Source organism: Cariama cristata, unplaced genomic scaffold, assembly GCF_000690535.1.
Source record: "Cariama cristata isolate BGI_N322 unplaced genomic scaffold, ASM69053v1 scaffold2472, whole genome shotgun sequence".
Lineage (NCBI taxonomy): Eukaryota > Metazoa > Chordata > Aves > Cariamiformes > Cariamidae > Cariama > Cariama cristata.
In genome coordinates, this window is record NW_009605348.1 from 34,893 (window position 1) to 60,518 (window position 25,626).

The 25,626-nt window shown below is 37.5% G+C and overlaps 1 protein-coding gene across 1 annotated transcript in view; it reads left to right on the plus strand.

Moving 5' to 3' along the window:
* Positions 1 to 6: 6 nt before the first annotated feature.
* The window catches only part of LOC104158295, a gene marked incomplete at its 3' end in the record, with an annotated part of 67,697 nt that continues 42,077 nt past the window's right edge, over positions 7 to 25,626 (plus strand). Inside the window, exons 1-3 of the mRNA XM_009695901.1 lie at positions 7 to 92; positions 10,606 to 10,721; positions 21,479 to 21,559. Coding sequence (XP_009694203.1) covers positions 10,656 to 10,721; positions 21,479 to 21,559 — 147 coding nt within the window. The remainder of the gene's footprint in view (positions 93 to 10,605; positions 10,722 to 21,478; positions 21,560 to 25,626) is intronic.

The following is a 25,626-nucleotide window of genomic DNA, read 5'->3' on the forward strand; positions in this document are numbered from 1 at the left end:
GAAACATGCCTGGGATAATTATAAGCGTTACGCATGGGGATTAAATGAACTGAAACCCATATCTAAGCAAGGACACTCAAGCAATTTATTTGGTGAGTAGAGTGTATTTTTGTGCTTAGTGACGTTAGCATAAAACAGTAAATCAGCTGAAAAGCTTATAGGTGATAAACATGTTCTACCCTCTGTCATGGAGTGCGGTGTTTCTTGCTTATGTTATGTACAAAAAGTAGCAGTAAATGAAGGTGGTGCTTTCTATGACTTTTATAGATTCCCTTCTGAATGAAAATAAATGAAGCATATCATTGCATGATAAAGATGTAGTTTTGTTGCATTAAATACTGCCCTGCCTTAAACTTTTCCTATGAAGTGTAACTCATTGACACCACAGTCAGTAAGCAGGAAACAAAAACTGTAAGTGGGGGTGGGGAGAAATAAATTTTACACAAGGAACAAAAGATACTCTCTATAGTCATGAAGGTAGCTGGAGCTGTCTACAGTTCTCAGGAATTTATTTCCATTCCTTAAAAAAAACTTGTTAATCTGTATCTGTCAGTCCCTTATCAGGCTTTCTCTTTCGTCAATATGACCATTATTTGCACCTCTAAATGTTGCACAGGAGATGCTTAAATAACGCCCAAGTTGTTGTCGGTGTAGAACAAATACGAGGCTGAAAAGTTCTAGTAGGAGGGGCACCCTGCAGAAACCTGGAGTAATGAAGCAAGACTTTTTCAATGTCCAAGTGGGATGTAGTGCTGGATAAATAGCAACTGAAGAGCAACAGCGTTCTGAGGGAGTGTGAGAAAGCAGTCCTATGAACTGTCATCATCTTCAGTTTTGCAGAAAAATATATCTGTATTCAAAATAGCTTCTGTTTTCCAAACAGAAAGCTGAAAAATGAACTAATATCTATAGCTGAGACAAAATCAATACATTATTTTGATTTTAACAGGAGCTTATTTTGTTGAATGTTTGGAAAAGATAGCTTAAAGTGGAAACATTTCCTAAAACAGCCTAAATAGAGCACTTATCAAATCCTCAACTATATTTGGAAGTTGCTAAGAGACAGCAGTTGTGATTACAAAAATAATTTTGAAAATACAACATCTACATCTTGGTGCAATGCTTGTCTACCCAAGGTAACACCAAAAATGTTCCTAGGTAATTATTATATAGTTAGTTATTGGACTACAAACATGAATTAGGTGCTTGAAACCAAAATAGTTTGGGTGAACTTCAAGCTTAAGTTGGGCTTCTGTTTTCTTCTGGGGTTTTTTTTGAAAACTAAATTTTTTTTTATATTCATTCAGATGATTGATAGTTGTGCAATTTAATATAATATCTGAAGAATTATTTAATGCAATCCTGTTTTTGTTGTTTTCTTGGAGGACAACACAATGGCACATAATGTCTTGAACATCAAAGTGCTTAATGTAATTTCATTTGGAATCGGAAGTGGTATAAAAATTTATGGGGTTTGGGTTCTTAATAACATTGCATGGATTTGCAGAAAAAACTGTAGATGTATTGACTTGTTAAATTCTTAAGCAGGACTTCTGTGGATGTTGCATAAGAATAAGTCACTGCAGGCACTATTCAGTGTGAAACAGGACAAGTGTTGAATTTGAAAATAAAACTGCATTTAAAGGAGTAAGAGCCGGAGTCAGTCTAAATGCAGATCACTTTCTCATCATGGTCACCTAGTATAAGATCTTGCTGCTAAGGAGATTTCCTTAAACATCTTCACTCTTACTGATCTTGGTGGGAAATCAAACTAAGCATTAGATCTGTGTCTGCTGAATTGCTTTACAGAATACTAAAGAGCAGCATATCTGCAAGCGGTTCTGTCTCATAAGCTACCCTTTCCTGAACCCATAATCTCCTTTTGTTTTTTAGAAACAAATCCTTGTTTCTGCAGTAGTGTCCTCAGATCATTAGATCTGATCTGTATCTTCATGTTTGAATTCAACAAATGCTGCCTTTTTCATAAAGCAATAAAAGGATGCTCTGGTTTTGCTTTTTTATTCTTTTTTTTTCCTGTTTTGTCAAATAATTGAACCACTTTTTCCTCATGAAAGGACAAGTAAGTTTCCTTATCTTCTTTGTTTCTGGTTCTTATTAAAAAAAAAAAAAATAGTTTGCAAATGGTTGACTACTTTTAAGGTAATTCTGAAATTAATTAGTTGAGAATAGGTTACCTATAGCTCTGTGTCAGGTGAATCTCCTCACAACCTTCAGAATTCAAGTAAGACCTTCAGTTCACTATCATCCATCATAACTGTCTCTAATTTGCCGTGATCGTCTTCTTGCTTCCAAGTCTTGCTTTTTCAAAAATAAAAGTTTCTGATTGTCTTAATAGCAGTAAGGTATAGCATATTTCATTAGACAACTGTTTAGTTTGAACACTTCCCCTCCTATGACTTAACTGGTGCGGTTATGGTACTTCTTTGCATGTATTGGGAGTGTCTGTTACAGGATAGAGAATTTAAGTACTTCACTGTGGGCAACAGCAGGTTCCAATACGGTAGCTCACTGGTGCTTAATGTTGTATAAGTTACAGACAGTATAGCTCTCCTGACACAGAGGGGGAGAGCTGTTTTCAAATGATACTGCTTCTAAGCTTAATTTTGAAAGTTTAAATGCTTCAGTCCTTACTAGCATGATAAGGTATTTTAGTAGATAGATTATATTGACGGTTGTGTCTTGACTTCAAGACACATCATGTGTTTCTCCGAAATACAAAAATAAGACGGGCTTTTAAGAAGTGCAATTGCACATAGATGTGACTGTTAGGCAATGCCATCATGAATTTGGCAACTAGACTGACACTGTTGTTAGGCTAGGGGAAGAGGAATATGGCCAGTGGGATGACGATGGGAGAAAGGATAGTGATGACTGGTGGTTCTGACCTCGGGGGAAGGAAAAGCATCCTGCTTTAGCACCTTGTACAAACGCAGGGTAGTAGAGCTCTTCTGTAGCTGAGGACTTGTTGCTGAATTTTGAAATGACGTTTTATTTGTCCTAACCCCAGGCTATGAAACCAACTTTTGAAGACAAAGACCTGCTAATATTCTGTGAGCAGTATGTGTGGCGGGTGTATTTGATAAGTTAAGGGAGTCTTTAAACTGGTAGACTGTAGACATATTCATGTTATGAGCAGAAGTTCCTTCCTCTCACATGTGCACACTAAAAATAATTAACTTCTAGAGAAACTCTGAAACATATATAAACTGAAGTATTTCTGTTTCATGCCAAAGCCACATACTTGCCTCTGACCATTGCAAAGTCTTTTCAGCACATCCATGTAATGTTCTGATTTCCTTTTCATTTGCCCCTTTAGCTTTTACCATGTTGTCCTGGCAAGTAACTAACATTACTGTGGGTTTTCTATGGTTTACTCCAACTACAAAGAATTCAGTTACAATAACAACTATTTGAAAAGGCAGAAGCAAAAAGTCATCAGTTATTGTCTCTGTAGCATTCTTATTAGTTTAAATCCGTGAGTGTACCACTGTTTCAAGACCAATCAAGTAAATTGGAATAGCTGAACATCTGTTTGCACCATACTTGTGCCTCAGCAAAACCAGGCATGTCTCCTATGCTGGTGTGACTTCTGCTGTGACTACTAATCGTTCTCTCCCCATCCTGGGTAGGAAGTAGGCCCTGAGTAAGTGCTGTTAATTTTTAATACTTTAACCTTTAAAGTTTCAGATTACTGTTAACAATGTTGGCTAAAATAGAGCTGTATCCATTTACCCTCCTCGTGTGGAAGTGGCAAAATCACGAATTTGCCTTTTTTTTTTTTTTTTTTTTTACAGCACCCCACCACCAGCCCCTCCAACCTGGGAGCTATTACTCTCCAAGCATTCTGTACCAATTTTAAAACTAATGAGCATTGCTACATTAGCAGAGAGCTCTTTCTAGAAGTGTTTTCTGCACTTGAGTGAGTGTTACTAAAGGGCTTTCTTAATTATCTGTAACTATATTTCATATGCAGTATTGCCAGTTTAATAATACTGTAACTTGTGGGCATAGTATAATTAGTCTCTGCAAGTGAAAAAGGACCTCTTCTGGAGGGGAAGAAGGGAGGCATTTAATAAATATTCACAGTCTGCAAAGCCAGAGTACTAAAATTTAGCAGGATCCTGTTCCTCCCACTTTGAACTGATTTTTGTAGTTTCTTCTATGGAATATTGAGGTATATGAAGATTTTTAAAACCTGCCAAAATTCATATTCAAAGCTGTCTTGCAGCATACAACAATGTGTATTTTTAAACTAAGTTTATTAATGTAGCTCTAGAAAATTATATTAATTTAAATTGAAAAGCGTCAACGTCTTCCCCCCCAGTCTTGTTTCTCTTTGATGTTGCTGCTGAATTCCTTGGAATTTTGGGTTTTGGTATGTGAACTTAATTTTGGAAGTAATCCTGACATCTTTCCCAACTAAATTAATAGGAACTCTTCTAAAGAATAGCATTAGCAGATATGTGGATGAATGACTCAACAAAGCCTTTGTGAGAGGAGGTCATGCTGCACAACTGCTGAGTTTTTTTCAAAGTTGGTCAGTATGAAGACAAGTTTATTGTCTTTTTAGATTTCCAAAAAGCATTTTTCAGAGTTATTCCTGGCCTCTCACAAGGATCCGTTGCTGCTGGGGCCATGCTCTTAAATTACTTATCACAATCAAGTGACCAGAGTGACAGTTTGGCAGCACTAACAAGTTACTTGACGTCACTACGGCAATGGCAAACTGCAAGCAGTTCCGTGAACCCAGAAGGATTGCCCGACAGATGATAATTGCACTTTGAAATAGCAAATGAGGTCTAATGTACCTGAATTTAAACTGGCACATAGTGGCATGGGAGATACAATTCTAAGTTAATACACAGAACTGACGGACTGAAACACAAAATAAGTAGTAAAGGTTAAAAACTTTTTAATACAATATATGGAGACCCATAAAAAGTGGCATAGATGGAATGAACAAGGATTTATTGTTCCTTGTGGGGAACAATACCCTTTGTAAAGGGTGGAAATATCAAATCAGTAGGCGGCGTGTTCAAACAAACAGAAGAAAGTGGTTCATAACAAAATGTGTAGCTGAGCTGCACGGGTGCCAGAAGCGTTGTGAGTGCCGAAGACTTCCATGGAAAGCAAAGAGACGAGCAATGGAGGAAAAATTAATCAAGCTGTATTAAATACAAGGACATCAGACCTGGCTCTAAAATGCATAGACATACAAAAAACTAGAGATTAGAAGAGTATTCTAGAAATATTATGGCATTGCTTCATGTTACACGTATGAAAAGCTAGATCTGTAAAAAAACCTGAAAGTATTGTTTCTTTTCCCACTCTTACCAGCTGGTAATAGTGACTGAAATTAAAAATGTTAGTGTTGCTGGGGGGTTGCAGGTACTTGAGTAAGAGTTTCATGTTTTGGCATAGCACGCTTTACTAATTAATCACTCCTGACACTTTAAATTGCTGATGATACTGGATAGGAACCTTTTCAGTGAACTTTATTTAAAGGAATACACTTTTAAAATCTGAGTCAGCTTTTGAAACAACACTCTTAAGAAACCTACAGCTCTAATCAAAACATTAATTTTGTCAAGCTATATATTCTTGAATATGTTGAGAATAACATAGTTCAGAGTTGTTGATGTACGATGTATATGCATATAGAGCTGAAAAAAATTGTATGCTCGATTGGGTTTTTTTATAATTTGTGTATTTAGTGTTACAAAGTATATGGTCTTACTCCCCATATTAAGAAAATCTGAACTGTTCTTAATGGCCAGATTAAGAAAAACTATGGCATCTTATATTTTTTTTGGCTGGAATTTTGAGTCTGAAATGACAAACTGGAAGAAGATTTTGTAGACTACCTCTTCTTTGAGTGATCTTCTTCAACTTACAATAACTGGAAGGTGACAAAACACATTTTCCTCACTGGGTGAAAACAATGAAGAGTCTAAGAAGATCAGGGTGGGGCTGAGTGCAATTCAAATACAGCTATGTATAAAATTTTCTTTTTCTTTTCCACAGTAGTACAAAGTAGCCCTAATGAGCAGTTCTTCTGACAGCTATAGAGGAAACTGTTTTGAACACTTTCACTTTATTTGAAGGGTTATCCATTATTAGTTCTGTGTGCTGAATTTTCATCACATTAAAAAAAATTACATATATAAATGCCCTATATTAATTTTCATACTTCATATCAGAAACACAAAAATGTAGCTGTTTTTCTGGAAGGAAAGAATATTCTACACATCTACAGTCATGCAAGAACAAGAAATCCTAGTTTATGACGCTTGTTGGATGGTGAAGTATTATGGGAGAGGGAGCTGATGTATAGCATGACCTGAGGCTACTTCACAGTTCACCTTTCCTTATCTTCCATCTTTGTCGTATGCTTTGCCATGGCATCCTTCCGTTCAGAATAGGACACAGTCAGAAAAAGAAAAGCAGTTGAATTCAGGAAGAGTAAGTGGCCTGAAACTTTCCTCCATGTCATGTTCTGTATGATATGCTTGCAGATCACAAATCTTCATCTGTTTCACATATATGTATGCATATATATCTGTGTGTATATATACCTATATCTATCTCCAAATATATCTGATGATGAGGAATGTGGATGTTCTGGAGAATGAAACGCCAAACTTAGTATACAAAGGATGGGAGGAAAGTTGTAAACAAACTATTAAATGCATCAACACGCATTGACTCTGGCATCCTGGCTGTATTCTATTTCAGACACTTTTGGCCAAAATATAAGCCGTGTCTAAAAGCCTGGGCTAGATAAATAAAAGCTTCTTTTGGCCCACCCTCCAGACAGTTTGGCCATAAGCCAGTTGTGGTTCTTAAACAATATGGCCGCATGAGCTCAGTCACAGAGCTGTGCTAATAAGCTTGTCGCCCTTAGCAGTTTTCCCATCAGTGACACGCTGGAAACTCATACAAAGTTATTCATCCTCTGATTATTTTTTTTTAATTCTGCTCTTCCCGCCTGCCCCTGAGGCACTGCTCCATTCTCTCATGTGATCTCCTTTTCTTATTTGTGTGCACATACCTTTAAATTGTTGGGTGTTAAAAAGCACGCTGTTTAAATGGACCCACTGTACATTGCCCAGAGGTGATCTAGACTGCTCTGTGCTTTGTATCACACTGTTCTGAAATGCTGGGTAATCGGTCATCTTAGTTAATCATCCACAAATCTTGTTAGCAGTAGGTGGTTCTTATTTTCTTCCAGATCATTGCTAAAGATTTCAAGTGTTAAACTGGAAAGGATGCTCTGTAGATGCTGCTAGATTGTCCACTTGAAGTTTTCTGTTGACTGATTTCTTTTACTTTCTCTTTAGTTAAGTAGCTTGTAGGCTATTTTACGTGTTCTCTAGTAATCACTTACATGGAATAAACAATGCTGTTAGTAAAGAGGAGAAAGAAAAACAGAAGCAGATTTAACAAAGGGAGTAGAATGGAGCATGTATGAGTACTTGGTCTGGAGCTTTTGGTAGAGACTAACAATGTTTCACTTTGGTAGGCTTGTACATCTGGTTATCTCTTCTGTCATCAAAATTACTCACTTCAAGCTTCTGTTTTATGAATTTCAAGCCCATTTTCTGTACCTCAAGTATACTATTTTTTGTATTATCTGCAAAATATATCTGTAATTACCTCAGGTGTATGAATTTGCTCCAAGTATTGCTTGCGATATCTTCCTTCTGCCTACGGCAGCTGTGAAATTCTGCCATGGTGACTGCAACTTTGCTGGCACTTTTTGTAACCCAGTGCTCACTGTTAATCAGATTTATAGTAGTACTGTAGGTGGATAACAAAGCAGTCCTCCTGTCCAAATATGATGTCATATGAGTGTGTATTGTAATTACCTAGCAATAATCTTTGCCTCTTGTAGACCTTGACTGCTGTGTAATTCCTTGGGAACGTTGTGTAGTAACTAACATGAATGATAACAATATTTAATAGTTTATGTGGTGTGCTTTGAGAAGCATTGTGTCTATAGGCTTGTGAAATATTTGGTCTTATGCCATAATAAGAATGTTCATTTAACTTCTTTGCGTTCCTTTTTCTCCCCCACCTTGTTTGTCTGACTGGTTATAAATGAACTGTTCAGCTATACAGTTTCCTTAACGCTCTTAGGTTTGGATTAGCCTGTTGGCTAACTTAGCATAAACTGCAATTGTTCACAAGTCATAATTCTGGCCTCTAAACTGAGACTTTAAAAATACATTCTGTGTTCTTTTATCAAGAATTTTGAAGTGTAACTGTTCAAGACAAACTTGACTATTTAATTGTCACATTAATCCCTTTATTCTGTTTTCTGGAGCCTTCAGAATAATAGAAAAAGTTGTTTTGAATAAAGTGAGATATACTTCAGATTCTCCCATTTTTTTCTGTCTGCCTGCAGGGAGAGGTCTATGCTCTAAGCAGGCCACATAGGCCAGATTCAAGGGAAAAAAAAAATAAATCGTAGGAAGTGGGTGACTCCAAGGGTGATTTTGCAATAAGGCTGAATTCTCCTCTTTTTCTTCTGACTCAGTAGTGAGCTGCAGCTCAAGTACTAATCCTTAAAATTGAAAGCTCAACTTTTTAGAGGTGGTGTTAGCTGTGTTACAAGAGGATTATCACAAAGAATGTCATTGCACAGTGAGCCTATCGCAATCCGCTCAAGCAAATGAGGTTACAGGTGATTTTTCCGTAAGTAAAGTTCAGTTGTAAAAGTTCACCAGGAGCTGCTTTTGTCGTACGGAGTTGCTAAACATCTCCAGAGCCTTTGCAGTGGTGTTCTTGAGCACACATCCTCCAGCAGTTTTCCACAATTGCTCTCACTTTCTCATGAGCTCAGGAAAAATACAAGTTACTTAGCCAAGTTTAAAGGAATGCCTTTCCTTTAATATGAAAGAAGGGCAGCCAAGCTCCAAATAAGCTCTGGGAAGATAGGATGTCCTTGTTACCAAAGCGTGCTGCAGTTTTATTAGTGGAATATGTGGGGGGAAAACATATAAATTACTTCCTTCATAGTGGAAAAGGATGTTCCAAAAAGGATGCTACAAACAATGAGCAGCTGCTAAAGCAGAGGGAGCATCTGGTTCTGTTAAAGTTACCAAGTAACTCTTATAATAATCTCCAGTGTTGTTTTGTTTAAGATCATACAAATGGAAAATTATTTTCTACTTGGAAGCTTAAGTTAAGACAGTGATGTCAATCCTGCTGCATGGAGGTCTCCAATCACTTCTCCATTTCATAAGGAAGCAGAACACCTTGATGGTAGTGAACACCAGAGTTGACTGAAATAGTGGATTTTCTACTTTATATATAAATAATTCCATTCTGATACTTGATAAGTCTATAGAACTAACTTTACTTTTTCATCAGGTATTTCAGAGGCAAGATGATAATCAAGTTCTGTAAAGTTAGTTGTAGCTACTGTCTTGTTATTTGCCCAGTGCAATCAGTTCCTGAATAAGTAGTCAACTATCCACCTGAGTCATTAGCCCTGCTGGGGGAGAGAGGGATTGGACCTAATGACTTCCTCTGTTCCTTGCAACCGAAATGATTTTGCAATTCTAAATGTTTACTTCTGTATCTAGGGTCTTCTCTAAAGTATATCTTAACAGTGGTTTCCATTCAGAATGAAGATTGCTGGAGCCATGTTCATAAATACAAAACTGAGTAAAATGGCCAAAATTGTATTTTTGACACTATTCAGTGAGTAGGAATTGAAATTTTTCCTGGACAAAAATTGTGTTTTGAAAAGATCATTGTAAATTTGAAGGAAGCATGGGAAAGTAATATTGAGTGGCTTTATTTTCTCCCCCATCCTCTACATTAACCTTTCAGTACAGGATCATGAACGTTTAATCGATGGCAAAGTAAACATACTGATGAAATATCATCTTGGAATGTTAGGTGAAGGCTGACTCTTATCCATCTCCATAGCAGAGGTGGAAGGATGCCACTTTTGCAAACACCCAGAACTTGCTCTGAAAACCGGTGTCTGGCGGGCTCTCCAGAGCGGAGACATTCACATGTGTGCAAGTTTGCCTTTGTTCCCCCAGTGCTGTCTTGTGCAGGTTACATGGTGATGCACAGTATCAGAAAAATTGTTTTTCAGAGAAGATGCTTCCTAAAGGGCTTTCTTAACTGAAATGTGATCAGAAATTACCAGCTTCTTAAAGGTTTATGTATGTTATTGAGTACAAAAACAAAAAAGCAACTGACGTTTTTCACTCCAAACTGGAAGAAACAGTCATTTCTCAATTTAGTGAGATTATTGTCTTTTATGAATTACATTTTACAGTGAACTCTTCCACCACTGTTTAAAAATGCAAAATCATGGCTGAAAATGCAGTGCATCAGAACCGCCTTTCAAAACTTCATTAGTGGAAGAAATACTTAAATATTACGATGTTGTGTTGTGGCACGGGAATCTAAGTTAAGGCTGTGAATTACTAGTTGCCCACTTGAATGCTTATATGCCTAATTTTTAATTGGATTTTGAAATTAGAATTCATTTAAATTAATTGGATCTAACTGAAAAGCCTTCTGTTGAAAAGTAAATCACTGACTCTTCATGTATTTCAGGTAACATTCAAGGAGCAACAATAGTGGATGCCCTTGATACACTACACATCATGGAAATGAAAGAGGAATTCAAGGAAGCCAAGGAGTGGGTTGAAAAAAACTTAGATTTCAATGTGGTAAGTAGTGTTGCTGGTCGACATTTAATGCTCTGTTTAGTCTTCAGGGGCCAATTGAGGACTGGGTTCTAATGTTGCAAGCATGATACAAGGCTGCAGAGTTTAGATAAACTGATAGATAAAACAAGGCAGAGGCATAATAAACTTACTGCTCTGCTTATACGCAGTTCTTCAATCTGAGATATTTGGGTAGATGAGCTGGACTGAAGGAAGGAAAAAGGATTAGAATATTTACCAATGTAAAATAAACAACAAACTTTTTCAGATCTTTTGGATAGAATTAATGCTTCAAGCATTAATTTTTTAGTTATGTAAACACTTTACGTTTTTACTTTGTGAAATCTTCCTCTAATTAGACTTGTGTTTAGAGAAAGCTGCACACCATACGTACTGTATAAGTTCCTTTGTGTATTCTAGTAAAGTTGAATCCCATGAGTTAGGCAGAACTGTTGGCACAAACTGAGCTGCTTCAGTCTTACGAGGCACCAGGTCATCACAACTGCATGTACAAATCATCCTATTAACTGGTAAATATGCAGCTGAGAGCAAAGTTCATTATTAAAGTTTTTATTCTAGAAAGGTCCTGAACAGGCAAGAATTTCTGTAAAACTTAAGTTGAGAAGTCCTGTTTCTGGTCTGGTTTGTTTTGTGGGCCAGAGTATATTTTTTTTTTTTTTGCTGGGTACAGAGAACTAACAGAGTACCTCTGCTGATTGGTGTAGTAAAGTAGGAAAGCATTGTAGGTAAGGTACACTAAGCACTTAAAGGCTCTTATAGTTGATGTGTGTAATGGTAGAAACACTTTCTGAAAACAAAGTACTTTTTCTAATATGTTATGCAGAAGTCAGGATTAATTAGCTTCTCTTACATGCTTGAGAATTAATTATCATTTTAAGAAGGAGGAGTTAATAAGAGTGGATATTATATAGTTTGTAGAAGCAGCAATTTAGTGTGCATTTATGTTTACATTAATAATGTAAATACAAGATATTAAACTGTGCTTTCAAGTAGTGTCAGATATCTGAATGTCATGCTAACTTTATCTTGTGCAGAAGGTATCTTTTTTCCAAAGGAATTTTTGTAATATTAAATTTCTGTCTTACTAGCTTAGCATTATTAGGATGTTTAAAAACATAAGAACAAAACATCATAGAAAATAGGAAACTGCACTTTAAAGAGCTGAGCTCCACTTGGAGGAACATCATAAAGCACTGTAGAGTGATTTATGTTAATAACACTAAAATCTTTGGGTTTACATAAATCTTACTATACTTTGTACTGGAAACTTCTAGATGGTATTGGCTACAATTTCAGCTCCTCTTGTTAATTTATGTACTTTTTAAAATTATGTAGCACTTATTTTTTTTCTCAGTAATGCTTAAAAGCTATGAAGTCTTTCAAAATGTCTGAGATTTTGTATTGCATTAGTCAGTCAAGGCAGCAATCCAGCAGATTTGCCAAAACTACTTTACAGATAATACTGATGTGCATCAGGAACAATATCTTGTCCCTGATATTCCTGTAAATCGCTGCCTTGAGTTTGACACCTCACAAAATTATTTTCATAATTCTTCATAATCATATAGGATTGAATTTTACATCGGCATCAGTAACGAGTAGATAAATTTTGCCAAAGTGGAATGAGGAAATGAAAATGAATGACCGCAACACCAACTTTAATAATTGATGTCTGTTTGTTTAATGGCTGATTTGTTTGAAGCTACTCAAGTTGTACTCTTGTTTAGTTTTCCACTTTAAATATAAGTTCTGGTTTCGAATGCTGCTTTGTATTTGTATCTGGAAATTGCTTAAAGAACAGCAGGGCCCTCTCTTTGTATGTGAGCGTTTGTCACGTATCAGGCATTACTTGGCATTTTCTGCATTAATGTTTTGTAGACTTTTGCTCCTGTTTTAGAAACCTTTCTCCCACGAAAGTGATTTAGTTTTTAATAACTGACACACTGACGTATCCTTAAGTGTTATATCTTGTGAGTAGTATAAAATGTGTTTCTGATGTTTCTGGTCATTTCCTGGGCAGTGACTGCTTAATCAGCTTTTGGGGAAGCATATATGGCCTTTATTTGTATAAATAGGGTTAGTTTATCTCTACATTTAATCTTAGAACCATACTTTTTAAATCTTGAATTTTCTTTAAGGTGATCTTTACTAAAATAGCTGTGACTGCATTCTGTAGCGTAATCTTTTCTCTTTATATTTTGTGTCAATGCTGCTGGATAAAGCAAGGTTTCCTCTCTAGAAGTTTGTAATACGTCAGATGCTTATTGCACATGTTGAACTGTTTGGCCAGCGCTCGGTCATTCTCATTACCTGATCATAACAGTTTCCAAATGTCACTCTGTAAAGTAGGCACTAGTTTATCCACATAAAAAGATTTATGGAATAAAGATGATTTAATGGGAAACGGCATCATCTCTTCGCGTGTTAGATTGCAGTCCCTCAATTCAATGAATTAATTGTCAGGGTTACTCTTGTTTACCTTTCTGAAGAAAGCAAACTGTTTTGATTTTGAAGGAAAATTCTAGATAAGTAAATGCTATCTTTCTCGACAAACTTGTGATATTGGTAAGCTTCTGAGTGGATGAGTTTGGAAGCTTCCCCTTTTGGAGTATAACACGCTTACGCTATTTTTATTATAGCTGTAGCTGATAGCCCCATGATTTTATAACTGAGCTATCCACATTGCAATGCTTGTATCTTTTTCTCTCATAACTGCTGAAATTCTTCGTATTTGATACCTTGCTGAAGTTTCAACCAAACTGAGAGTAGTCCTTCAGGAATTAAGTTGCATTTTCCAATTCTGTCAATATTTTAAGAGATTTAGACATGCTTGTACCTTTGGAAAGAGATGACATTTGTAGTGACTAAGTCCATGGTCATCATGGATGTGTGCTGTTTTCCATTAAATCACTTCATCTCCGTGGGGGTGTATCTCTGCTCTTCAGTTAATATAGCTGAGGATTTGGTCTGACCTCCCCACGCATGCTGCTGCCCGCACACCCTTTTCGCAGCGCCCGTACACAGCCCTGTCCAAGGCTGCACTGGGCCGGGTTGTGTATCAACACGTCGCAACGAGGAAAAAGGAGCCAGTCTTTCACGGGATCACTAGGGAGCTGGGCTGTTTCCTAGCTACAGATACGCGCGGCTGCGTGCTGCTCTGTTTTGATTTTTTCATTGTTTGCTTTAGAACCTGCACATACACAGAGCATTCGTAGCTTTCTGAAAGAGTTTCTGTACCACCACCTAACTTCTGCTTCACGCTGGGGAGGAAAAAGCTATCGGTCTCTGCAGGGCAAGTGGTGAACCACAATGAATCCATACTTGGGAAGAGAGATTGGAAGAGGGATCTTAATGAGATGGGTGAAGGGATTGGGAGTTGGGGAGTAGTGATGCAGGAGCTGAGCCACGTGGTGCAGCAGTTGAAGGGTTGGGAGTTGCTGAGTATTGGTGCTGGTTTTTACCATGCTGATGGTGCTTGGTTTTTACGGCCAAACACACCCTGGCTTCTTTAGGATGAGAGACTAACTGAACCGTCCCGCTCTTCTTCAGCCCTGCTAAACGCCTTCCCTGCCAAAGGACAGTCTTGCCCATACTGCGTACCGGGAACAGTCCTTGGCCTACATGGTGTGCTAAAGCGTGCCTGGACATTGGCTGGAACAACAGGGGCCCAGACCAGACCAGAAGGTGCTAACAATTAGATAGTATATGGCACGGTGCTTGAGTTCATGCCCTGACCCACTCGTCAGCCATCTGATGGGGATTTTAGTCAGGCACGACCAGAGTGCGATCAAGGTATGGAGCAGGAAGCCATACTCTTGTTGGAAGAAGAAGAAAATTGTTTCTTCTACCAGAAGATATCTCAAAGGTGAATTTGGATCCAAACTAAAATAAACTTCCTGTAGTTTATTAGTGGGTTGTGCTTTGTTTGCTGCATCCCTCTCTATTTTTGGTCAAAATTAAGGATGTCAGGAAGTTATGATTGCTCAGCCAGATGAAAGCGGCACCGGTCTGCAATAGCTCTATCTATGTGGATATAAGGTAGTTGGCTTTAGTTGACATATTGTGCAAGCACTGACTCATCGTGCATTATGTGTCTCATCACAGATAGCTTCCCTTATTAACTGCACAGGATGGATCAACCTAGGGAAGAGTTGCTGTTGTACTGTGGGGAATGTATGAAGAGGGTTTCATTATTTGCTCTCAAAGATAGGTACTAAATGAGTTGAGGAACTGCATAAAGAGAAGGGAATGATTAAGACCGCAAGGATACGTTCAGTCTTGTGTCCTGCCAGCACTCTTAAGCAAAGCTGTTTACGGAGGTTGGTCAGTCACTGTATCTGTTTTTATAAGCCACCCTGAATCTTGATGGCTTACTTATCAGTTCTGATTTTTGTCTTTGTACTTAGCTTTGCAAGTTTGAGTATCTTTGAAGGAAGCTTGGTGTGCAGCTTCCTGCAACATAGAACTTTCGTGTGTAATATATCTACTATTTTGGGAAGGAGAAAAGAGTGGAAGAAGTATAGAAACTTGAAATTATGTTTATCTCTACTGCCATGTATAGATTAACATACTCTTTTTCCAAGATACCAGAACAGCAAATAGTCATAGAATCATAGAATCGTTATGGTTGGAAGAGACCTCAAAGATCATCAAGTCCAACTTTCTACCCAACGCCACCACGCCCACTAAACCATGTCTCGAAGCGCCACATCTAAACGTTTTTTGAACACGTCCAGGGATGGTGAGTGCACCATCTTCCTAGGAAGCCTAACAGCTCTTACAGTGAAGAAATTCTTCCTAATATCCAACCTGAACCTGCCCTGGCGCAACTTGAGGCCGTTTCCTCTTTTGCTGTCACTAGTTAACGGGGAGAAGAGACCAACCCCCGCCTCACTACCCCCTCCTTTCAGGTCGTTGTAGAGGGCGATCAGGTCTCCCCTCAGCCTCCTTTTCTCCAGGCTAAATATTAATGCTTTCAGCATTTATCTTCAGCTCAAATCTCTCTCTGCTGTGGCAGTCAGTAACAGGACAGGCTTTTAGAATCCAGATTGTTTATTTCAAACTTCAGCTTTTATAAATTTAAATCCTACTACTCTCAAACTGTGGGTATTATGATTGACTTGTAATTATATTTAACAGACCATAAGCTAATGTTCTGGCTTGGAGGCAGATGGTTTTTTGGCACTTTATTCTTGGTGTTTTTTTCTCTTTAAGTGAGAAAATCAGAAAGTTTCCTAATACAACAATTTGCCACAAAAAAGGCATGTGGGAGGTGTGAGTAAATGGACTGCAAGTAAATGTATAATGGGTCTGTGAGGAAGCTTAAGAAAGCGAGCAGTTGAAAATGGTTCTTTGGTTTGTGGGACTATTTGTTTACTAGTTTGCCACATAACTTGTTAGCACACTCTAAATGCCAGACTTACCAAAGTGACTTGATTTTGGTTTGATTATGCATAAGAAATTATTTTGTTAGGCTAAAAGGAGATCCTGCAAATTTATTTAATTGCAGTTCTTGTGCGGCTAGAGTTCATTAATGCCTTCAGTAACACTTTATTTTTGTGCCTGTTTAAGATCTTACAGTTTGCCACGTGGGGACTTCAGCAAGGTTAAGTAGCATGTTATGCAATAACCAGGCTTTGACATTTGCAATAAAAAGGTTGCTAAAATTGTTTCCCTTGTCTATGAGAACTAAGTATTTTAGCAAACTGCCACTAAATTTCATTTGCAGAATACAAATGAAACTTTTTTCCCTAGAATTGCAAGTAATTATGATGTACTTTAGTTACAGTGGCTTAAAGTGAGCTATTGTAGTACTCTTCGTGTCTCTATCGTACTTTCTGGACTGCTTGAAAATGCTAAGATTTGTTGTTATTCCCAATGTTTTTGTTTCAACAGGGGGATATTATTATTTAATAGTAATAATAATTGCAAGTCCCCCTCATGTCTAGAATTATATACATTTTTCAGCATCGTTCAGTGTAAGGTCCCTGGCGTTGTCTTGCACAGCTTCTTAACCTGCAGGGTACAGCTGTTGGCAATGGTACGTGGGCATGGGGGGAATCACTATATTCCTCGTACATAGGAGCAGTAGATGGAAATGCAGATGAGGTGACTGAAGTTTTATTACGCTCTTGATGAGACAAGAACAGGAGAACCGAAGCAGAGAAAGTTTTGGAAAGAATGTGTGCAATAAAGACCACCGACACAAATTATTTGGTAGGATTTGTGGCCTTATTTGGATCTTTATAAAAACTGAGTGAGTAAGCTCTTTATCAAATATAAATTAAGGTGACTTGATTATTGTGAATACGTTCATCCACATAAAGAGCGCACAGTGTTTTCTCCAATTGTATTATGAATGGCAGAGCAAGTACCAGTGCTGATGAGTGCCAGGTGGAAGCTGATACTAGATAAATAAAATTGGGTTGTGTTTCAAATGTTGTGTTCATAAGTAAGGGTGATTTTCCATGACAAAACATAGATGGAAATTGTTTTGGCCTTGGTCTATGAATTTGTGGAGAGGAAGACTTTCAGGAAAGAGACACGTTAAGTAAATGATCCAGAAGGATGTGAATACTGATTTTTGGGAAGTCGGAGGAGTCCATTAGGAGAAGGGCTTCAGGAGAGCCCAGCTGACAGTAGTTTTGTTGTCTGAACAGTGCTGTCAACATTAAATTCAGCCAGAGCTGATTGAAGCTTCAGTAGTTTACCAGTTGTGGACTTAATCCTCTGGTTTACAGGAAGGGTGAGGGAAATGGTGACATGTAGCTGAGACCAGATTGGCCCTGTCGTGGGTTTGCAAATAATATATAAATGCAGAGTAAGACGAACTAGCTAAGGTAACTCTTGGCAATTTATTCACCGGCTCCTCCCCCCCGTTGGTAATATTTATTGCTTTTCAAAGACGGGGCTTCCTAAGATAATAGTCAACCTCCCTTTCTTTAAAAGGAGTTAGTTTAATAGGTTTACTAGTTAAACCTATCATCTTCTGCAGCTTCTGGAGCGTTTCCGAGCTATTTTTCTTCTCTTGCTTAAAAAAGCCCCTTATTTTAGCATTTCTCCTTGTCAAGCCAAAATGTGGTAACACTTGGCTGTTTTGTCCTTTGATTGTAGAGACTTGTTTATTTGCATAGCCTGAGTTTGAGAAAGAGCAGTCTCCACTGTGTATAAATAGGTTCACTTTCATGTTACGTGTCTAGCCATCAATGTAAACGATGTTACATCTCTGTCAAAATAATTTTGTCTTTAGAAGCTAATCAAGGAAATCAGATGAAATTCCATAAAGTTGTCAGAGTTTTACTCTCACACCATGTAATGAATGCATATATTGCTTTTGGTTTTCTGTTTCTCTAAGTACAGAGCAGCAGTCACAATATCTCTGGATTTCGTATAGTACTTGGACTATCCCGTTTATGACTCACTTATCAAATGCAAGATATGAAAGACCAAATTGCTCACGTACTTTAATTAACATAAAAGCCCTGGAAGTAACACAAAAATATGTTGTTTGCAATATACGTATCACTTTCCCAAGGGTTTACATACTTTCAGAATCCTTTATAAAAGGGAGGCCTCCAAAATTAACATCCAGAGGAAGATGATATTGCATAGGAACAGTAAGAGTTTAGCTCAGACATGTACTAACAAAGGTGTTTCAGGTATTGTCGTACACAGCACGTGGCCATGCGGTCTAATTGGGATACTAAGGGAAAGATTGTAAAATTAGAAATTATATCTATCCAATTCGTCAGAGCCATCTTACATACTTGGGCTCTTACAAAAGGAACATCGCAGTCATTTTAAAATAAGCACGTCCAGTCACTTCTCCTTTCCAGGACTTCCATTAGATATAACGGAATTAATTCAACCACTTCTCAGACCTACTATGCAATGATACAATGATGGTGTGAAAGAGAAAGCTAAACTTGAAATAAAAAACCAAAATAAACAGCTGGTGAAGTAGAAACCTTGGGAAGTGCAGGTGAAGTTTTTTCCTATATATTTTGGCACTGTTAAATGGATCGTAAAGTACTTGTGTACAGCTGGATCTGAAAGCAAAATAAAAAATAACATTATTTACTTAGGATTTGACTGCTGAGTAGGAATATACAGACTTATTTGTGCGAACTGTGTGTGGATAATGATTAAAAATATGAAAAGAGGGTAATGATCAGGCTGTGTCATCTTAGATGTGTAACATTTGAAAAAATCAAACCAGGAAGAAGGATAAAGTTGGTGTAGCAGACATCTGCTACTTTTAGGACAAGTTCACTTTTCTTAACAGACTGCTTCTTCACACGAACTTTCCACATAGAGATGAATGTTCCTTTGACATGAATTTATAAAACTTCTTTAACTGTTTTGCTAATTGCTTAATTCCTGTGCTTTCTGAGAATACTGCTAGCCTGGTATAATGACTTTAAGAATAACTCTGTGTTAAGCACACAGCTTTCAAATCTACCATTAATGAAATGTCTGTCCGTTTCATTAATTGCGTCTGCTTCAGTGGCTTGTATAAAGATTTTAGCAAGAGACGAGGATTTCAAACAAAGGTTCAGAAATGTGTGCAAGTGAAGTATTGGAAATCTGATAACATTAGAACAATGGTTAGCTTCAAGAAATGTCCTGAAATATCACCACTTCAGCAGACATTCAGGATTACAGTGCAATTAATCTTTGTGGTTCGACAGTAGAATCATTATTTGCCTTTACTTCAAAGTCATCTTTTTGTCTGTAACTGGTTTCCAGAGGCAGATGTCGGTGCATATGTACTGAGTTTTTCTTAAAAGGCCTTTGCATTCCTTGAAAGATAGCAATGGTTTGTGAGTTAAGTGGCCATATTAAATCCAGAAAAGCAAAATGTAAGGTTTGTATATCACTCGGTTTACTTTGAGCAATTCGGAATCAAAAAGTAATTTAATTCAGTCCTCACAGGAAACACAACTGTCTGGGATATCTCATTAACTCATTTCCTTGTCTAATACCTGCCTCTTTACAGCTTCAACTTTCCCACATCAAAGAAAAGTCCTTGGCGTGTGCTGAGGCTAAGGACTGAGATGGAAAGAACCTCAACTTGTGAAGAAGGTTCTCAAGTAAAATACTGTTTATAGGAGTTTCAGCTAGCTCAAGCTCCAGGGAAGAGAAGCTGCCCTTATCACTCCTTTAATCATCCTTTCTTCTGTCAGATCCGTTCCCTACAAGCTGTTTTATGCATTGGATTTAGTTAAAGTAGACTTCTTTATTTAATGTAGAGTTCTTACATAGGTAGCCTGCTTAGCAGGTGAACAGCTGTATTGTCTAGTTAGGTCAGATTTTTAGAGGATTTAAATGTTTTTATGTCCATCTCCCTGAGTTTACGATATATCATGATATAATAAAAAGAAATGTACAGAGATGGCACTAGTTTAAGTAAAGACCTGTTTCCAGTTACTTCGTTCTCCTTCTTGCTGGATTCAGTGGGAGAATGACTGAACGCTTGGAAGCAGAAATATGAGATCAATTTTGGTAACAGAAATTAAGCCTTTTTTTTTTTCCCTTTGTAGTTTCTTTCGGAAACAGTAAGCGTACACCAGTATTGGGAGAGCAGTGTGTGAGGAGAAACTGCAGAGTTTTAGTACACTTAAAATAAACTTGGAAAAATGTTATATTCTGAACAGTGCAAGTCAGCATGATAACTTTTTCAGTTTGAGGTCTTAACGTGTGATGCCAGATGTGAGCGATGGCTTTACTTTGTCTGCCCCTTTGAATTGTGCTTGTGTGTATACAAAAACTATACAGGCACACACACGTATGTAATATGAATTATACATTAACCAGAGCAATTCTGTGAATGAAATTATATCCTCAATTTTCAGAGAGGGAGGTACAGAATAGATTTTACCTGAGGGTAAGTGGGCAAGCATTGTAGCAAGTCTGTGAGTGTTTTTTGAAGTCTGTACCTTTGCAAATGATGAAACATTGGACAACTCTCTGTGCTGTATCTAGATGCCTTTCCTTAATCAGAGTGCTTTACAAACTGAAAAGCTTGAAGTCATACTTCTAGTAAGTAACCTAGTGCTGTTTTCTTCTGCAAAGACAGTTTACTATAATTTAAAATCCATGGAAAACAGGGAGCAACTTCTTCCCTCCTACATAAACTGACATCTGAACCTTTAAACTGGAAAAGTACAAAAACTAGCTGAGTGAGAAAAGCCTGCAAGCCCTTTGGAAGAAAATCCCACAGCTCCACCAGGCATTGATTTATATTAAATACAGCTATAGTGTATGTCAGCAAATAGAAGATGGAAAAACAACTCAATAGAAGCAAAAGCAACCCAGAACACACGGAAGTCAAGCACCTTATTTATGTGCTCAAAAGTTTAGAAAATTGAGTGCTGGGTACCATTTTTCTACAGAAATACAAAAATATAAAAAGTAGCATTACATAAAAAAGCAAAAATTAATAAACTGTGGCAGATTAGCTTTTCAAGTGAATGCCTCTTGAATGGATTGAATGAATGTCCAAATGGAAGAGATGAAAAGTTAAACAGATGAGGATTATGGAGAGGATATTTCATTGACATGAGGAAGAGGAGGAAATACTTTAAAATGCTTTCAAGTTCACTTATGTTGAAAACCTACAGCTTCTGTGTTTTGCTATTACAGCTGTTGTAACTTAATACTTGCATGTATATAAAAAAAAAGACAAAACTGTACAAAAAAGTATCAGGAAATAAAATTATGTTTGTTTATTTCTACAGAATGCTGAAATTTCAGTATTTGAAGTGAACATTCGTTTTGTTGGTGGACTACTTTCAGCTTACTATCTTTCAGGAGAAGAGGTATGATATTTTCATATGTCTTATCTGAAATATCATCATCTACATAAGCAGTTAACTTTTAGTTTAATAGTTTTATTTATCTGAATTAAACTTGTTTAGAATGTTGAAAATGGCTTGTACAGCAGAAACCTGTCCAGTGGGTTTTCTTGCTTCTATTACTGTTGCTTTGTATAAGTCTTAAAGCTATTACTTCATGAAAGTGTTGAATGAATTTTTTTATTTTTTTTTTAATTTTTCGTGAGTTAAAACCATACCCAGTACATTCTTACTGGGCTTTGTGCTGGAGTGTGTAATTATGGAGTTCCTGTGCCATGCTAGGGGTAGATTTGGTGCATCAGGTTCCTGCTTCACAAATTGATTTTGAGCATATAATCTCCTATGAACTATACTTCTGTTGGTCTTCCTGAAGCTGAAGCTTCATGTCACATGGAAAAGACATGTTAAGAACGAAAAGATAACTGGTAAACCTATACATGTGAATGTCTTTAAAGCTTTAATATCCCATTAATATCTGTTGCTTGTCATGGTTTCTGGAGAGGATGAAGAAGCAATTTTATCCAAGAGCTTTGACTAGTGCAATTATTTCTTTAACACTTTTGGAGGAGGCTATACTAAGTCACAGGTACTGTGGTATTTTAAATTTTTAGCTTGGCACTTGAAAAGTCTTTAATATTACTAGTTTTAAGTTCTTGTTCCTATCTCTGGATTATAATAATATTTTATTGTAGGATTAACACAAGTTAATACTCTCTAACTGTAAGTTGAATTTATCATTGCATTTCTTCAAATCCAAAGCAATTACTGGTGGAAACTCCACAAAACCCTGAAGATGTCTAATTTTCTTTCATGTGTAAATTTCCCAAATACTGGATAAAACTCTGTTTTGAACCTGTCACTTTAAATTAACTTAAATTCTATGGTGTGTGTGTTGGTTTTTGTTAAAATTTATCATTATGTTAAAGCTGGCATAGCAGGTACTATTGGGTCATGTACCTGACAAAGCAGTTACAAGGAGACAATGTTCCTCTGACACTTTTACATCTTAAGTAGACTTACCTGTTTAATTGCATGGTCCTGCTCTGAGTGTAGGTGATATTGAAAAGACATTAATGTTTAAAAAAATACAGATTTTCATATTTTAACTGTCTTATAATGTTCTGGGAAAAAAATTGCACTTAGACCCATTTCAAATTCACACTTAACAGTAATGACAAAAATTGAGAGGTGCTTGGTAGCAGGCTTCTTGATCTTTACTAAATATTGTTTTACTTAATGTTTCATCTCCAGCTCTTGAAGGAAATCACTTGTCCTCCTACAGTAACTTGGCAACCAGAAATAATCATATCTAAGGGTGTCTAGAATTGAAAGCTCTTCCTTCTGCGATTAAATAGTTGTATCTTTCACTGCAGATCTGCTTCTTGCAAACAGGAGTGAACTTTTCCAGTATAACCTATTGCTACATTTTAATTAACTGGCTTGGTCAGAGGCAGAGGATGCTTCTTGGCAGACGACAAGCTGGTAGAGAACTGCACGTGAGCCTTTACATCAAGCGGCAGTTGTCTGCCAAGAAATGCCTGAACCATTTGTCATTGGTGCTGTTGATTTCATCTATATGTTGATGGTTTATATCTGGTGTCTGTTCATGTGCAGTCTCACTTTCAGTCAGTGCATATAGTTTCTCCTAAACAACACCTAATCGTTGCTTCTCTACCATTCCCTCATTTTTGGAGAGGCAGTTTTACCACTACCTCTTGGACTAGATTGATAGCAACACTGGTATTCAAATAAAACTCTTGTACTAACGAAATGAGGAAACATTTAAAACAAAAGAAAGTGTTTCACACAACGGATAATTAAGTGGAACTTTTTGCAGTGGAATAGTGGTGATACTGGATGCTAATGTCTGTTCTAAAAATGGACAGACTCATTAATGAAAGTGAAATGGGCTCCTAAATGCAAAGATGATGTGTATGGTTAAGCAGGGTCCTGAGCTCTTGCAGGCTGGGAAGGATCCTATCCGTGCTTGCCCCTGGTTTTCATGCTCTTCAATAGACATCTGCTGTCCAAGACACAGTGATGTTCCTAAACTAACAGTTGTGCAGTGGCTTAGAGAGTGCACCGCGGCATGCTCTGCCTTGATTAGATTTGGGGAAACTTCCCGATTTGTCTCCTAAACCTGAGGCGGTGAAGCGGTAGCCAGCTGCTGCCGATGGGCAGAGCGGGGGGCAGCCGTCCTGAGGATGGAGGAGCTGGGTAGCTCCGGTGAAGGACAGACCCCTCACCAGGGGAAACCTCACGGGGACGGCACTGAGGGCCCCAGAGGCTGGCAACTGCCATAGAAAACGTATCTTTAGTCATCCCTTAGTCCAGTACGTTAGTGGGCCTTCCTGCGGAGGTGGGACAGCCTCAATGCAGGCTGTTTGGATGATTAAGCTTTCTTGGTTAAAAGCTCATTTAATTCTTTATCAGATTAACTATTTAAAAAATCCTTTTTTGCTGTGCTCAGTTATCAATATCCTAATTAAAGCAAGCTATGTTTCAGTAAAAGGAGTGACGGAAATAATTATTGTTTGTACTTCTGAATTACATTTCCATGGGTAATGATCCAAAGCTGCAACACATTGTATGTTCCATAATCATTTGTAAGTCTAACTAATCATGATTAAAGAATATCCTATCATACTGAGTAGTTCCTAAAACATCCTGCTCACATAATAGTTCATTTAGATAAAGGCAGCAATGTGAATAATTCTAAAAATGAACAAATTGAATACTTTGTCTCTTGATAAGTGCAGTAACTGTGTGTGGTGCTCGCTTGCTAATACAGCCATGAGATGCATTCTATTAAACTTCCTACAGTTTCTGCCTTACCAGAGTTAATGAGGTACCTAAAAGTGTTGGAAGAGTTTCATACACTTTAAGTCTGTTTTTTTGGGGTTTTTTGTTGTGGTTTGTGTTTTGGGTTTGGTTTGTTGTTTTTTTTTTTAATTTTATGATTGTTATTTAAACCTGAGCTAGAAAGAATTCCAGTCAAATTCTGGTCTCTCTGGTTTTTTTAAGTCCCTCATAGTGATATTGCATGTGAATGCTTCCCTGGTCTTCTTCCATGAGTCAGTGGCTGTAGGGGATTATTAAAAATAACCCCTGCTCCTTTAAAGCACTGTTAGCATTGAATTTGTTTGTCTGTTTGTTCATTTGTATGACAGCACCTTGAGGAGCTTGTAATATGCTAAGTTTAACCCATAGGAATAGGACAGATTTTTTTGCAAACTTTCTTGATCATTTTGCTTAAATTAAACTTGCATTCATTAGTAGACATGTGATTACTCTTCTAAGCTACTTGGTATGCAACCTTTTTTTGGTTTTGTACTGGAAAATAAGATGTCCACCAAGGGAGAGATTGGTTTTACAACTGCTTTGCTGTACTTGCTAGTCTGATGTAAAATTCTGGTATACCAAGGGTTGGGAGTATTGCGTGCAACAAGATCTCCCATTTTGCAGACCCAGATAATTTTTCTTCTCTTGCTTAAAGGACACTTCCAAGTGTAGTCATATAAGGAGATAATTTGTTAACTTTTGGAGGAGGAGAACACTGTATCCTCTAATGGCAGCTAAGACCTTTCTTGGAATTCATGGAGGTGACAAACTTTATTTCTGAGCACTGTAGTCTTCACTGTTGGGAGTAACTGTGACACTGGTACTGAAAGTCATGGTACATGTATGGCACTGCTTGTAGAGAATATACAAGCCTAAATACTGATCTGATTAGCTCTTCTGATTTACTGATGGCTGGTTCTTACAGGTCCTGCTAGGGCTCTGTAATAAGGGGACTGTTTCACTTGGAGGTTGGCTCCACAGTCAGGGAATACATTGCATAGGGAGAAGCAGAAGGAGCTTTTAATAATTGCTGTTTGTATGAGCAGCAAAAAAAGTAAATCCAAAATGCTCTGAAGTCAATGAGGAACACGTGAGTTTCAGATCCAGCTGTTAAGTTCCCAGATTCCTTTGAATCTTTTCCACTTTTTGTATGGGATGAGAGTAGTTCTGCCCCCCCCCCCCAACTTTAA